The sequence below is a fragment of the Gracilinanus agilis genome, chromosome 2, assembly GCF_016433145.1.
Source record: "Gracilinanus agilis isolate LMUSP501 chromosome 2, AgileGrace, whole genome shotgun sequence".
In the NCBI taxonomy this organism is placed as follows: Eukaryota; Metazoa; Chordata; class Mammalia; order Didelphimorphia; family Didelphidae; genus Gracilinanus; species Gracilinanus agilis.
Window position 1 is genome coordinate 593,999,316 of NC_058131.1, and position 17,475 is coordinate 594,016,790.

Here is a 17,475-nt window from a genome sequence, read left to right on the forward strand (position 1 = left end):
ACCAAGAGGTGAGAAATTCCAGGGAAGAGAGAGGCTTGAATTAGAAATGATTTAGGATACAAGGACAAAGCTGTGTTATCTGGTATCTCTCTCTCTTTCGTTATCTCAGCTTTGCAAAAATGAGCTTCATCTATAGCATCATCTTGCCAGTTTTGTGCATTATTTCTCTCTTAAATTTTTTTTAAAGCATATCAGGTAGATCGGAGAGCGTCTATTTGGTTTCTTTCCCCTACTTGTTCTATTTCTGCTTCCTCATCAATATGCCTAAATTTTGCTGATCTCTAGCCACATCTGTCCACTGGGGAACTCCACTAGATTATAGAACCACTCTGGAAATTAGGAAGACTGAAAATCGGTGAGGCTGGTTATAGGATGGCCAGGTGCAGGTACCATCTTGCTTTGGCTGTCAATGATTTCCTGGTCTGGTATTATCTGGCTCATCAGGACCAAGTCAGACCCATTTCTTGTGCTTGGATTTTTATTGGAAACCTTATTTCTGTCCCTTTGAAAAGAGGGGCTGGAAAAGGTCTTCTTTTCCTCTCTTCTAATTGGCAGCCAGCTGTTCAAGAAAAAAAACCACATATTTTTAATTTGAGAAATATTCGACAAGACTTCTGATCCCAGCTGGAATCTTGTCTCTTCCAGTGGATGCACAGCAGATTTTCCAATGTGGTCTTTCAATCCAACTTCTATTTTCACCCCTTGCTTGACATTACCTCCAGTTGAGCCACAGGCAAGAACTTGTCTAGATGTCATTAAAGACTTCACAAGTTTTAGTTTCACCTTATTAACACCCAGGACAGTTGAACAGCATAAAAATTGCTTCTTTTCCATTAGGTTTGGGAGAATCGGTGGTTAGAAATGTAATTTCTAAAGTTCATTACATCAAAATTGTTGTATAAATCTGCATGAGGGTTTTTTTCTAATAGCCGTTGGGATAATTTCAGTTTTAAATTATTCTCTTAATAGAGACAGCATGCTTAGAAAGAGCTGTCTCTACAGGTAGTGACTTTTCAAGCCCTCTGTGTTTCTCCCCCATTGGTTCTCCTGTGGACTTGGTTAATGTTTAGGGACCTTATTAAAGCTTTGCAGATGGTTTTATTGAGTGTTGTGACTGGGAAATTAATTGAGAAGATGGAAAACAAGTTTAGATTTCAGTCTGAGGCACTTTGCTCTTTTCTGAAGCCTTGGCTGAGCCTTGAGGGATCTCCTCAATGAGAAATTTAGAGGCTTTTTTGAAGCCTTTCCTCCAAGGTTAGCAAGTGGTTTTACCTAGGGGCCATTTACTCAAATAGATGTGAAGTTCCAAGTGTAGCATCATTTAGTGAGTGAGATTGCATTTTCTTGACCATGTGATGCTTTAAAAGCATTAGTAGCTGTATACGGTTCCTTGGACAAGTTTATACCATGACATCAATTAGTAGGCTCTCTCTAATCTCTGAATGCTAAGCCTTCTTTCTTGAGCCCTTGTTATTCCTACCCACTTCCTAAGATCTGTGCAAAGTTTTTTGAAGCTTGAAGACTTATTTTCAGGCTTGATTTGAGATTGATTTGAGAACCATTTTCCCCAAATACATGGGGTGATATAGCATCGAGGAGAGAGCGTTGACCTTTTGTTCTGAGAACTCTAGGAATAACTCTGACTCTCCCAGGGACTACCCAAAGTGATTTCTCAGGGCATATTATAGTGTGAAGGTAAGAGACTGGATTAGTAGTTTGATTTTGGAGATTAGAAATTAGGAATCTGGTAAATTAAAAAAAAATTTTTATTTAATTGATTAATTAAGAAAAATTTTCCATGGTTATACTGGGTTTTACATGTGTCATTGATCAAGACCTATTTCCATATTATTGTTATTTGCAGTAGGGTGAATGTTTAGAGTCTACATCCCCAATCACATCCCCATCGACCCATGTGATCAAGCAGTTGTTTTTTTTCTGTGATTCTTCTCCCATAGTTCTTTCTCTGGAGGTAAATGGCATTCTTTCTCAGAAGTCCCTCAGAATTGTCTTGGATCATTGCATTGCTGCTAGTGGAGAAGTCCATTACATTCAATTGTGACACAGTGTATCTGTCTCTGTGTATAAGGTTCTCCTTTCACTCTGCATCATTTTCCTGGAGGTTGTTCCAGTTCACATGGAATTCCTCCAGTTCATTATTCCTTTTAGCACAATAGTATTCCATCACCAACAGATACCAATATTTGTTCAGCCATTTCAAATTGAAGGACAACCCTTCATTTTTTGCCACTACAAAGAGCACGGCTATGAATATTTTTGTACGTCTTTTTCTTTATTATCTCTTTGGGAAATAAACCAAGCAGTGCTATGGCTGGATCAAAGAGCAGGCAGTCTTTTAAAGCCTTTTGAGCCTAGTTCCAAATTGCCATCCAGAATAGTTGGATCAATTTACAACTCCACCAGCAATGCATTAAAGTCCCTATTTTGCCACATCCCCTCTAACATTTATTACTTTCCTTTGCTGTCATGTTAGCCAGTCTACTAGGTGTGAAGTGGTACTTCAGAGTTGTTTTGATGTGCATTTCTCTAATTGTAAGAGATTTAGAACACTTTCTCATATACTTATTGATAGTTTTGATTTCTTTATCTGAAAATTGCCTATTCATGTCCCTTACCCATTTATCAATTGGGGAATGGCTTGATTTTTTTGTACAATTGATTTAACTCCTAATATATTTGAATAATTAGAACTTTGTCAGAGATTTTTGTTATAAAGATTTTTTCCCAATTTGTTGCTTCCCTTCTAATTTTGGTTGCATTGGTTTTGTTCATACAAAACCTTTTTAATTTAATGTAATCAAAATTATTTATTTTACATTTTATAATTTTTTCTAACTCTTGCTTGGTCTTAAAATCTTTCCTTTCCCAAAGATCTGACAGGTATACAATTCTGTTTGCCTAACTTACTTATAGTTTCCTTCTTTATATTCAAGTCATTCACCCATTCTGAATTTATCTTGGTGTAGGGTGTGAGATGTTGATTTAAACTGAATCTTTCCCATACTGTTTTCCAATTTTCTCAGCAGTTTTAGTCAAATAGTGGATTTTTGTCCCCAAAGCTGGGATCTTTGGGTTTATCATACACTGTCTTGTTGAGGTCATTTACCCCAAATCTATTCCACTGATCCTCCCTTCTGTCTCTTAACCAGTACAATATTGTTTTGATGACCACTGCTTTATAGTACAGTTTTAATATTTGGTACTGCTAGCCCCCCCCTTCACATTTTTTCATTATTTCCCTTGATATTCTTGATCTTTTGTTCTTCCATGTGAACTTTGTTATAGTTTTTCTAATTCAGTAAAAAAGTTTCTTGGTAGTTTGATAAGTATGGCACTGAATAAGTAAATTAATTTGATTAGGATTGTCATTTTTATTATGTTAGCTTCTCCTACCCATGAGCACTTAATGTTTTTCCAATTGTTTAGATCTAGTTTTAGTTGTGTGGAAAGTGTTTTGTAGTTGTGTTCGTGTAATTCCTGTCTTTGTCTTGGCAAATAAGAATATGCTAAATTTTAATGGTTCTTATTTTAACTCTTTCCTTGAGTCATTTTTTTTTAAAAAACCTCTTACCTTTTGTCTTAGAATTTAATACTGTGTATGGTTCCAAGGCAGAAGAGCAGGAAGGGCTAGGCAATGGAGGTTAAGTGACTTGCCCATAGTCATATAACTGGGAAGTATCTGGGGTCAGATTTGAACCCAAGATCTCCTGTCTCTAGGTCTAGCCCTCAATTCACTGAGCTACCCAGCTGCCCTACCCCCCACCTTAAGTAATTTTTTTTGGACAGAACTTTATTAAAGTTTTTACTTGGGGAGGCTAGGCTAGTGATGGTGGTGGTGGAGGGGAAGAGTCAGAGTTTGAGATGATTCTGTTCTTGCCCTCAAGGAGCATTCTAGTTAGGGTGAGAGGGATGTGGCACAAAGTTATTCTTCTGTTACTCTCTATGCAAAGGGCAGCTATAGAGTGCCAAGCTTGGAGTTGGGAGGAGCTGGGTTCAAATCTGGATTTAGATATTAACTAGCTATGTGACCCTAGGGAAGTCACTTAAACCTAGCTGCCTAGCCCTTACCGCTCTTCTGTCTTAAAAATGATACTAAGATAGAAGGTAAGCATTTACCCAAACCAACAAAAAACAGCACTGTATGTCTGAGAAAGGCATACGAAATACTAGATGAAGTTCAAGGAGAGACTGTTGGCGATGGGGGGGAATCAGGAAAGGATTTATGGATAAAATGATATTTTTCTTACTCTATTTTATTTTTTTTCTTTCTTTTTTTCCTTTTTTTTCTTACTCTATTTAAAAGATCAAATGAGATAATAATTGTAAAGGGCTTAATATAGGGCCTGGTATTTGATAAGTACTTTATAAATGTTAGTTAATTATTGTTGTTGTTGTTGTTGTTGTTGTTGTTGTTGTTGTTGTTGTTGTTGTTGTTGTTGTTGAAGGATAGTCAGGAATTCAACAGGGGAAAGTTAGTCTGGGCAGAAAGGTCAAGGAAGATAGACTCCTGGAGTAAGAGTAAAAACAGACCTTTCAAAACAATATTGTCAGAGTAATTAGAGGAGTTTTAACTCACCCAGATTTTTTTTTTGGTACTGAACTAAAAGATTTAGGAATAATCACCTATTTGAAAAAGAAGAACGAATGTAGGGGCAGAGATCTTCACATCTGAGTTGGTAACTACTACCCACACACTTCCTTTTAAACTCTTGTAATAACATCTCTATGGATTAGTGGCCTCCCTGCCACTCTGCCCCTTTCTCTAATTCCCACGTAGAACTTTTCAAGCTTGTTTTGTTTTTATGTGGACTGTTTGAACTTGGGCTTGAAACTGAGTTTTTCTTTGTGCTTTTTGCGTTTCTAAAAGTGCGGATGACAGAATATCCAAGAATGTAGGTCTGGGGGGAAGCTGGGTAGCTCAGTGGATTGAGAGCCAAGCCTAGAGACAGGAGGTCCTAGGTTCAAACCTGGCCTCAGACACTTCCCAGCTGTGTGACCCTGGGCAAGTCACTTGACCCCCATTGCCTACCCTTACCACTCTTCCACCTATAAGTCAATACACAGAAGTTAAGGGTTTAAAATAAAAAAAAAAAGTAAAAAAAAAAAAAAAAAGAATGTAGGTCAGTGGTGCTCAAACCTTAAGATGGTGTGATGCAATAGAAGAAAAGGTGCTGGATTTGAAATCCAAAATCCTAATTTCAAATTCTGGCACCAATTTACCACTTCAGTGACCTTGGCCAAGTCACTTAACCTCCCTAGGTCTTAAATTTTCTCATGTGTAAAAGGAGGAGTTTAGATTAAATGGCCTTAAAAGAGCTGTCTAGTTCTAAAATCTTTAATCTAAGGTCTACTTTAAATAAAGTGCTTATTTTACTTGTATATGTAAATAAAATAAAATTTATTGTCTATTCAGAATACTTAAATATTATCAACTTGGTGGGCCTCTATAGCCTGGCTTCCTTTCTCCCCAAAGGCTTATTATCTCTTTTTCTTTCTGAAGAATCAATGGAATATGTCAGTGCATCTTTATGAAATAGATGAACTCTGGAAGAATTTTGCATAAATACACTAGTGGTTACTTACAGTTTTAGTGCAATCATAGTGATTTTTTAAAATAAAAAATGCTTTTATACAATGAATAATCACATCCTAATTTTTATCTTTATTTGCTTAGAGGAATCTTTGATCTCATCAGTATGGGTACCCTCTCCACCAATGTATTGTGTTCTCATCCTATGCAAATCTTAACATGTCTTTCCATCAATTCTTCATAAAGGAGTTATGCAACATGCCAGAGACCTTCTTTGAGGTCTTCAAATAGCCTAGTGATATCCATTTGGGCTATCCATCTACTAGCTCTTAGTCTTGTTGCCTAAATGACCTCATTATCTATGCCCTAAATGTCTTTCTTCTGGCGGCTTATTACTGTTACTACACCTACCTCACTGTACAACTCTCCATAGCTCTCACCTGCAATTTTCATTCTTCCCAGGTTGTGTTCTTTACATAATTGGCAGCCATACAGCACCAGCAATGATCTCATCAAAGAGATGGACTTTTGTGGAAATGAGCCATTTAAGATCACTGAAAACACTGATGGATTTTCTAAATGCTCTTTATGACATTCTTGTCTTTCTGCTTATTTCTAGTCCTAGCTTGTCCTCCTGTCTTAAGATGTCCATATTAATGGACTAAGATTGGTGGGCTGTCCTTGCACTAGTGTGGTATAGTTTGGGAGTTAGACATTTTCATTCTTTATCTTGAATTTTCATATGTGGTTTACTTAAAAGTGAGTCCATAAAAGCACCTATGATATAAAAGCGTGTCTGGAGGAAGGTGCTAACAAATGAAAAGTACACCATTATTAATCTTATTTCAGCGTGGCAGCAAGAATTTACCAGCTGTGGACTCTGCTTTTTGAGTAATTGTTTTAGAGAGATATTGAAGTCACCGACTACCTTAGCCTTTTTCCATTAGTGACCCACAGTAACCCTCTTCTTTCCCCTAGGTGAAAGTTTGTTACAGCAACTCACTGTCAACATAAATCATCTTCATATTGATTACGTGGATTTGTTTAAAGCATATGGCAGAGCCTGAGCATGAGCATGATTTCCGAGAGTGTGTGTATACAGACACTTGTTTTCTTGTAGGGGTTTATATAAGAAAAATACAGTTTTATGCTCATATTTCTGGCATATATAATAAAGGACCTTGTATGCCTCGCTTGTATTTTGTTTAAAAACAGACTCCCAAATTTCATGTTTATGGGTTTTTTTTTATTATTGCCTTGGGAACATCCTCCTTATTTTCGGCTATAATTGGTCACTTATGTGTTCAAAATTCTAAGCGTAACATGGTGTGCCTCAGAGCAATGTGAGGAAGGTGCCAAGCTTTGTGAAACTAAAATGTGTTTCTTTTGTTTGAAAGGTACACAATTTGTGGTGTCCGTATCCTTGACTATTTTAAACTAAATGAACCATCATCCCTTTCCTTGAAAAGAAAATAGAAGGGGAAAGTCCCATTAATGTAGCAATTGTGAACAATCCTATGATGACTCATCAACAGAGGAGGAATTTCAGCTCTAATGGTCTGAGACTTTGAAACTTAAATGGGGGGAGGTCAGCTAGTTGGCTCAGTGAATTGAAAACCAGGCCTAAAGATGGGAGGTCCTGGGTTCAAATGTAGCCTCAGATACTTCCTAGCTATGTGACCCAGGTCAAGTCACTTAACTACCATTGCCCACCCCTTACCCCTCTTCTTCCTGGGAACTAATATACAATATTGATTCTAAGACGGAAGGTAACTGTTTAAAAAAAGAAAAAGAAACTTAATTGAAAAGGGGTTGATTATAGGCCAATATATTTAATATCTTAAAAAATAAAAAGAAACTTAATTGAGAAGGGGTTGATTGTAGGCCAATACATTTAATATCTTCAGGAATTTGGTGATCTATAATTTTGTAAATAGGCACCCAAGGGCACAGGGGATGGAGTGCCAGCCCTAGACTCAGGAAGACTCATTTTCTTGAGTTCAAATCTGACCTCAGACACTGAGTATCTGTGTGACTTCTGTCAAGTCACTTAACCATATTTGCCTCAGTTTCCTCTGTAAAATGTGCTGGAGAAGGAAATGGCAAACTATTCTAGTGTCTCTCCCAAGAAAACTCTAAATGGGGTCATGAAGAGTTGGGCATGACTAAAAAATGGCTGACCAGCGCACCACCACCAAAGTTTGTAAATGCAAGCACTCCATTTGATAAAATACCTGCTGAATGCAAGGCACGAGGTTTCCTCTTTTTAGTATATAGTCTTGGTAAGTTGCTGTGGCCCATAGATTCATCATTACCCAGTGGGCAACTTTGTGGTGATGAATTTCTCTGAACTTAGTTACTCTGTTTGATCTTGGAATGATAGGGTCCATCATTGGGTCCATACTCAACCTCTTACTAATATGGTGGGACTTATGAGAGTTTTTACTCTATTGGCATAGTCTTAAAGAGAGTCTCTTTTATGCCATGTGAAGACATCAGTATAGGACTTTAATCAAAGAATATTTCTAGACTTTAAGAAAAAATGCCATGGCTGAATGTCTTCATATTTCCCCAGGCAAGATGGTCCTTAGTCATAGTTCTCATTTCAGCTTAAGTTCTTAGATATCACTGAGCTATAAAGGACCTTAGAGATCATGTAACCCAACCCTCTTATTAAGGAGAAATCTGATGCCAACAGAGGTGACGTGATTTATCCAAGGTCACATGGCTAACTGTGGCAGAGCTTGAAAAGGAACCCTGGTTCAAAGTATATTTCTTTACCCTATAATACATCACAGCATCTCTTGACGAATTTTCAAGTTGAACAGAATCATAACTTAGATCATTGGTTTCAAATTTCCCACTTTATCTGAAATTGTTTGTCAGTGTGCTATAAAATTACATTTTAAAGACTCGAATCTCCAAGTTTCCTTCTCATTTCCTCTGACCCTATAGGGATAGCTTTTCTTTCCCAAGCCTGTTTGGTTAGCAGATTGCCAGAGGCCTCCAGCGATTCAGTGCCTTTAATTAGCACAGCCAGGAGATGGCATGTTTGTGGTAGCCCTTGGGAGGTGTAGCAGCGAGGGTGTTAGAAGCAGAAAAATTGCCCTGGAATGGTGTGGTTTATATGAAACCAGGATCCTGAGAATGAGCTCAGTTGCTAGTTCAAGAAAAAGGAATACAGTGGGAATTGGTCTGCGTCAGAAAGCTATTATAAGCCCATTCCTTTTGCAGACTGAGGTGAAAGCAGGGCAACCTATTTTCTTTTCTTTCTCTGTTCTTTAAGTGTATGTTTTTTTTTCCTCCTAGGTCTGGAAAGAGAATAAAGAAAACCCGGAAATATGATATCATTACTACTCCAGCAGAGAGAGTAGAAATGACTCCTTTAAATGAAGAGGATGAGGATGAGGAGGACTCAACAGTTTTTGATGTCAAATACAGGTATATTTACAGGTACAATATCAGTAGGTCTGGTAAAATCTTCTTCCTTGGCATATACTGTTTGACTGGATAGGGTGGACCACTTTTGTTTTTTAAAACCTTTGCTTTCTGTCTTAGAATCAATTGATTCTAAGGCAGAGGAGTGTTAGGCAGTGATGGTTAAGTGCCTTGCCCAGGGTCACACAGCTAGGAATGGATGAGGACATATTTGAACCCTGGACCTCCTGTCTCCAGGCTTGGGTTCTCTATCCACTGAGCCACCTCGCTGCCCCCTGGACCATATTTTATGCTCCTACGTCTTTTACCCTTGAGAGTAACTTCTGCCGAAACCTATTCTTAGTATATGCTTGTTCTCTGTAAGTTTTTGCTTGGGGAACCCAGTTTATAAAAGTATATATAAAGGAAAACTGATAGGATGGAGAGTACACACAACATCATATTTTGTCCTTTAAATTAACAGAGTAATCTTCATTCCCCACCCCTTTGGACTCCACTGTTTCCCAAACCAAGAAATGATTAAATTGAGAAATTTGATCTAAGTGAGGAAATGTAGGTGCTGGGTCTAAAATAATCAACTCAACTCCAACTCTTGTTTCTCCTGCATTTTCCTGAGTATAAGAGGATCATATACATTTATGCCTGTCACATAAATGACACACAAACGGGAATTTCTCTTCTAGCTTTTTTTTTTTTGTTTCAGAAGGTAGATTAATGCATAGAAAAGGGTTTATTGACAAGCTTGAAATGCAGGATGCTTCTTCATTAAATCAAAACAAAATCAGAATGACTGTTTTTTCTAGAACATTTGTTCATTTTAAGTTCTTCCTACCTTCTCAGAGTATCTCAGAATAGATTAGTTGAGTTAGGTAGTATCTTAAGAGGACATCTGAATGTAGTTTGAAACCTTTCTTTTATAGCTGATGAAACTGAGGTATATTTAGAAAGGTTAAGTACCAAAGTCACAGTTATTCCCTGCCAAAAGCTGGGACTGGACTTGAGGTTCCTCCTGATCCCTAGACCAAATAAACATTTGTTAAGTGTATTCTTTATACAAGAAAGCACTGGGCTAAGCCTAAGGGACATAAAGACAAAAATGAAAAACAGTCTCTGTCCTTATCTGGATGATACATGTACAAAATCAAGCATGTGCTAGAAAATAGAAACTGCTTCCCATCACAGGTGGAATTTGGGTTGTACCTTGAAGAAATTAAGAGATAGAAGGGAAGAAAGAAGAGTGCATGCCAGGCATGTAGAATGGTCTGTTCAAAGACTGGAGGCAGGAGATGGAGGATCAAATTCAAGGATAGCAAATAAGTCAGTTTGACCACAGCTTAAACTATGTTATGTGAAGGGAGTAATGTTACATGTCTGGAAGGATAGACCGAAGCTGTATAATGATTAAAAATCAAGGTGAGGATCTGCCTTGGAGCCAATACTTGGCATTGACTCCAAGATGAAAGGTAAGGGTTTTAATTTAAAAAATAAATAAAAGGGAGCAGCTGGATGGCTCAGTGGATTGAGAGCCAGGCCTAGAGACGGGAGGTCCTAAGTTCAAATCTGGCCTCAGACATGTCCTGGCTGTGGGACCCTGGGCAAGTCACTTAACTCCCATTGCCTAGCCCTCGCCACTCTTCTGCCTTGGAGCCAGTACACAGTATTGACTGCAAGATGGAAGGTAAGGGTTTTAATTAAAAAAAAAATCAAGCTGAGGAGTCTGTATTTTGTCTTTTTATTTTATTTTTTAAACTTTTATCTTCCATCTTAGAATCTATACTGTATATTGGTTCCAAGGCAGAAGAGTGGTAAAGGATAGGCAATGGAGGCAATGGAAGTGGGTGAGGCCATATTTGAACCCAGGACTTCCTGTGTTCAGTCCTGGTTGAGCCATCTAGCTGTTCCTATCTATGTTTTATCTTTTTTTTTTTTTTTTTAACCCTTGTACTTCGGTGTATTGTCTCATAGGTGGAAGATTGGTAAGGGTGGGCAATGGGGGTCAAGTGACTTGCCCAGGGTCACACAGCTGGGAAGTGGTTGAGGCCGGGTTTGAACCTAGAACCTGCTGTCTCTAGGCCTGACTCTCACTCCACTGAGCTACCCAGCTGCCCCTATGTTTTATCTTTAAGTCAATAGACACTGAAACTTGTCTGAGCAAATAGATCCCAAACCTCCAAGATTTCTTATCCACTTTCTGTAATTTTTGTTCATATTTTTCCATGAATCTCCAAAAGAAATCTATTGGACAAAGTGAAAGTTTTCTTTTTATCTTTTCGATATCTTGGGGGTTGCATTATACCACTCAGGATGGCTGTTTCTCATCCTTGTTTATTACTGTCTCCCTCCCTTTTCTGGTTGTACCTGTTTTTAGTAATGTATTTACAGGCTCCTGGCATCCTCAAGAAAATGTTACAGCCCTCTTGAAACTATGAAGGGTCTTTATGTAGCCCTTTGGGTTATTTATAATTTAAAAATTCTTCTGAGAGTATGTGGAATCATTTCACAACCATATAATATGTCATGGAGAGATTTTGTTGGATGAATAACCATATGTGGCAAAAGGCAGTTTGGGATAATCAAAAGAAGTACATGATTTCCAAATACAATCTAAGACAATTATATCTTTTCCTTTGCCCCCTCTTCCTGAATCCTGGAACCAGTGCAGTATTTATCTGCCCCAGATTGAAAAGCTAATTTGACTCTATGCATCTGTATGCTATGCTTGGGCAATATACATTTTTCATCCACTTTTGTTTTTACATGTGGATGATTTAGATTAATTTGGAGGGGAACTTCTCCATCAATCTTATTTTAATTGGTAGAGAGTTCCTGAATAGCATAGTTTGTTTATTTTTTTATTTCAAAGACAGGCATGCTTGAAGTTAGAGCAAAGTCAGAGCAACCTTGTGACTAAATAAGAAACAAAAGTGACTGTTTTTTATTTCTTATTTAGTTATAATTCATCCACGGTCCTTGGGCTTCCTCTCAGAAAAAGCTACATTTAATATTGGAAGTGTGACTGAATCTTGACCTTGTGTCTTAATGGTTTCAGCTCATGATATTCCACCTGCCCTTTTGTGCAGTGGGAGAAGGGAGGTCGTGTTTTCTGTACCAGGACAATAATCTAAGGATTATTGCACACACAATTCTTTTGATAACACTATGTGACTGCTACCCTGCTGTGAGGGTAAAGGCAGGTTTAGTTTTCCTAAGGTTTTCTACCAGGTTGGAAATTTGATTAAGAAAGGAGAAGGCAGCCAAGCTCGCCTCTGGATACATCCCCCCTCCCTCGCCTCTCACCCAGCCAAGACATTCTAATCCATGAGATAAAAATCTTTAATTTTTAGGGTCAAATCTGAGGCTATTCTTCCAGAAACACATGTTTCCAACTCATTAGCAAAAAAACAGGCTGATTGAAAGGTGGATAAACTAGCTTGAATCACTCTGAAGGAATTAAAATTGCTGCATGTTACAAAAGGCTAAGACTTTTGTTTTGAGAGTTTGATTGGATGGACTATATATGGTTACAGGTACAGACAGGCACATGGATTTCTTTCCTGAGTACAAATTGATATTGGTAATATGCTACAACCCACTTGTACCCACCATGCAACCAGTGCTAATTTATTGTAGGTTGAGACTTCCGTAAAACCCTTCAGGCTGTTCTCTGAGCATCTCATGGACTCTAAATTCCATCCACACTGGCCTGCTCGATGTTTCCTGTGTACAGCATTCCACATCTCTCTTCCCATGGCTTTGTACAGGCTGTCCCATGGCCTGGAATGCTTTCCCTTCTCACCTCTGCCATTTGCCACCTTTAGCTCTCTTCTAAAAGGTTCAGCTCAAGTGCCACATCCTGTAAAGAAGGAAGGAAGGTAGGAAAAAAAGGCAGAAATATTTGAAGAATGACTTGGGTATATCTACAGAGAAAGAACTGAGAAATATAAATAAGACATAGTTTTATATACACATATATCTTTTTGTCAAATAATACCTTCTCTAATGCAGACAAAGGGCGAGAGAGAGAGAGAGAGAGAGAGAGAGAGAGAGAGAGAGAGAGAGAGTGTGTGTGTGTGTGTGTGTGTTTCCTGGATATTTTAATGTAAAAAATAAAATTTAATTTAAAAAACCATTTATTAAAGATCTTTGTGCCAAGCACTTTATAAATATTATCTTATTTTATCCTCATAATAACCCTGTAAGGCAGATGCTATTTTTATCCTCATTTTGCCATTGAGGAAACTGAGGCAAGCAGAGGTTACATGATTTGCCCAGAGTCACACAGCTCAGCTCTTCCTGACTCCATTGAGACTCTATCCATTTTGCTGCCCTGCTGGAAAGAGGCCTTTGCCTCAGCTGTTAGTACACTCACTGTCCCCTAATGACTTGGTATGTATTTTAAAATTTACTTACCTCTTTCCATGATATATCTCCCCAGTAGTATGTAAATTCCTTGAAATCTGGGACCATTTTTATTTTTTATTTTATTTTTTGCATCCTCAAGCCTACCTAGTGTAGTGCCAGCCAGGCTCATAGTATTTAATAAATGCATGTTGAATTGGATCTCCACATCCAACACGGAACATTTGCCATTTTGACAGCTGCCGCACATACTGATAGGACAAGGCTTTTCTGCTGCTTCTGCCGTAGCCTCCCCTCCCTCCTGGCAAAGGAACTTCTGCATGTTTAAAAATAAAATGACTCTTTTGTGGAGTGATGGGAGGAATGCAGAGGGAGGGAGATGGAGACGGGGTTGGGTACAATTCCAGAAATACCCACCTTCACATCTTCTTTAGGGATGGCTATCATGAATATGATAAGAAACTATTGAGTTTTCTGCTGAAATGGGGGGAGTGTGCCTCGTTTCTTGCTGGTCTAAGAAATGGTATTGTTGTACCATTTGCAGCCTGGGGTTCCCTGGAGTGCAGACTGGGACTGATGTGAGGCAGGCCAATATGCCAGAAACAGAATAAAAAAGATATAACTTGCTAATCTTGCACCCAAGGGCTGAGGATCAGAGCCTGTCTGGGAGCTTTTATGCTGTTGTTGCACAAATTAAAATGGGTTGATGTGCTGACTGTTTAGTCAGCATCTCCTCTTCTAAGGTCTCGTTAATGGTCTTGCTAGAGAGGCTTCATTTCCACCCCCATGCCCACCCTGACAGCAGCCCAAACCATAATAATCTTTTGAGAGTTGGATTGCTTATGTTAGTAGAAGATGGAGCATCATCATTGAGACTAGGGGGAATGGGGATAAATGTGGAAATAGTTTTAAAGTCATTAATTAATGAAGGTTTGAAATAATGACCTCTAGAATCCTAGAAGACATAGGCAGTGTGAAAGAATGATTGGTAACTTAATGGGTAGCTGGAGTGCCCTTCAAAGACCAGAAAATTTATTTTTTTTCCCCCAACTTAATTATAATTTCCACCTCAGATTGGAAAGAGGGCCTTTCAGCCCATTTCAACTTAGACTTCAGCTTAAAATGTTGAAGGTTGATATTCATAAATATTAAATACATGATTTTCTAATATTTCATGGACACTTTTTGTTTCTATGTCACATTAATTTCTTAATATGCCCCTGCTACTTCCCTACCTTTTAAACCTTCTCTTTTAATAAAGATCTAAAAAAACCCTCAAACAGTTCTGCAAAACTCTCCAACTTAATTGAGTTTGAAGTATTTGCAGCATTCCATACCTATGTCTCCACTTCTTTATTTTTATTTTTAATTTAAAAATATTTTTCCTTGTTTACATGGTTTGTTTTCTTTCCCTCCCCCCCTCTCGGAGCTGACAAGTAATTCCACTGTCCACCTCTTTAATAAAAGGAAGAGAAACATATTTTTTTACCTATCCTTCAGTGCCATGGTTGGTCATTATGATCATGCAGTGTTCAATTTAGTCGTATTGTTATTTCCCTTTACATTGTTGTATTCATTACATGGATCACTTTCTATGGTTCTGCATCCATTCATTCATATATGTTATCTCATGTTTTTCTGATTTATTCATTTTGTTTTTTCTTATGACATAATATTCAATTGTGTTCATGTATTACAATTGGTTTTATCATTCCTCAACAATTGGTACTTACTTTTCCCCCCCAGTTTCCCCTACCTCAAAGGGTGTTGTAAGTACAAAGTAGCAGGAGCTACTGTTTTGTATCGGTTAGACTAGTCTTGAAGGGCTTGAGGAAGCTCTTTGGCTTCTTTGCCTCCTGAGATAGAAAATACCCAACCTAGAGGGAATTAGTGCCTGAGGTTTTGGTGGGATTCTTATTGGCTCACAGGAGCATCTTTCTAACCTAGTAATGCTTATTGCCATGGCAACCACATAGCTAGAGAGGAGTAGCATTTTATCTGTGATAGTATCCTTTTTAATTTTAGAGGGAATGTGTCCTTTTTAAACCTCATTCTAGTAGAATCACTTTTATTGTATTATGGTCCATGAATGTCTCATTGCATCAGAAACCTGTGAGTGAATCACTAGACTGGCCCAAGTTAGACCTAGTGCAAAATAGTGTTAACATAAACTCTTACAGGTCCTATTGTATCAACATTTAACTTATTTATAAGGGAAGGTTTGTCTGAAATCAGTAATGGGCATTCTTGTAGTCCCTGTGTAAGCTTTGATTTCTTCCTCTGTCTTTACCTAAGCTGATACACAATTGTGAGCATTGCCCTGGGAATTCAGAGACTTGTATTTTAGTCTCAGCATGGCCTCATGATTATGGACAAGTCACCTAACCTCTGGTCTGCAGTTTCTTCATTTGTACAATGTAGAAACTGGATTAAATTTATTCAGTTTATTCAATAAAAGTTAAAATCTTATATTAATACTTTTATATCCTTCATTTCTAAATTTCTCTCTCCCTATTCCCTGGTTCAGAGAACCATCCTTTGTAACAAAGAAGGGGGAAAAATGGGGAAAAAATCATTTAAAACTAACCCACATCAACCAAGTGTGATGATGCATGTCACATTGTTCCCCGGGTGTCCTCCACCTCTGCAATGGGGTGGGTTTTCTTGTTTTTTTTTAATTTGAGGCCAAACTTAGTCATGATAATTACAGTTTTCTGTTGTATTGTTTTCCTTTACATTATTATTGAGCATATTATTTTCTTAGTTATGCTTATTTCAGTCTGTATCAATCTTGCAGTAGCTCTCCGATTTCTTCATATTCACTGTTTCTTATGGCACAACTATATTGTGCCACATTCAGGTGCCACAGTTTGTTTAGCCATGTCCCATTCTGTGAGTGTCAACTCTGATTAAGTAGTTTGTACAAAAGCGCTGCTATGCTATTTTAGTGTGTTATAGGACCTTTATTTCCAACAATTAGTTGTTACTTAGTGGTGTATGAGGTGTTGAGGTAGCACCTCTGGTGTGAGAGTTTGCTGAACCCTGTCCAGGGCTGCTTTCTTCCATTGGTGCCCTACTACCCCTAGCTTTCCCTTGAGGCTCCAAGAAGCTAAAGAAAATATGGAAAGACTTACTTGAAATGAGCAGAACCAAGAGAACTTTTAAAACATCAATAGAAATATTGTTTGAAGAATAACTTGTGTATTTCTACCTCCAGAGAAAGAACCGAAAAATAGAAATAAGTAAGACTTCCTCCAGGAATGGGCGGATGAGAACAATTTATTCCACTGGCCACGAAGGCTGTGGGAATGGGCATTATGGAGTGCCTAGAGGTTGGGTAGACATCAAAGATGGTCAAGTTCATCTACTGCATCCTGGGCCATCACCAGTTGTACTGATTTTTGTCTTCCCACCAGACTTTGATGACTTTGGAATTAAGAGTGAGACTGATGATTTCTTGCAACTCTACTTTACTTAAATCCAATTTACCAATGAGTCAAAAGACATCATCAGTGATGTCACTTTGATGCTCTTCCAGTAAGAAGAACAACAACCAACTAACTAACCAAGTTATCTAGTATAAGGCACACTTTTAGGTTTTTTAGGAATACCAAGTCAAAACTGAAAAGCCAGCTGAGCTTTCTGCCCTCTGGGAGCTTCCATTCAACATTTATACAGAAAAGCAAAACCAAGATAATTTGAAAAGGGAGAGGACACTATCAATGGAGAATAGGAAGGTGATACTTGAGTTAAGCCTTGGAGAATTCTAAGAGGCAGAGAAGAAGAGAATGAATAACAGACAACTTCTAAGCCTCTTCCAAAGCCTAAAGGAAGGAAATGGAATGTAATCTAAGCTGTTCTCTGAATTTGTGCCTTACTCCAAAATTCTGTCATCCTTTCAAGTTCTCTCTTACAGTATTTCATCAGAAGTAGGTGTGGTTGAAAATAATTATATTAACAACCTACATCAACTTGAACCTTATAAATACATATACACACATATATATTGTATATATATCCCATTTTTAGAAGGGATTCTTTTCCTCTATAGGTTGGACTAGAAGGTCTACAAGGTGTGCCTTTGAATTCTCAGGTTCTGTGATTTTGAATCTATTATGTAAAGCTAT

General features: G+C 38.0%; 1 protein-coding gene across 2 annotated transcripts in view; it reads left to right on the forward strand.

The window, feature by feature from the left end:
* FAM174B (family with sequence similarity 174 member B) overlaps positions 1–17,475 on the forward strand; it is a 36,462-nt gene that overhangs the window by 12,788 nt on the left and 6,199 nt on the right. Inside the window, exon 2 of one of the 2 annotated variants that reach the window (XM_044662466.1) lies at positions 8,861–9,004. In XM_044662466.1, the coding sequence (XP_044518401.1) occupies positions 8,861–9,004 (144 nt within the window). The remainder of the gene's footprint in view (positions 1–8,860; positions 9,005–17,475) is intronic. The other variant, XM_044662467.1, reaches the window with a different exon arrangement.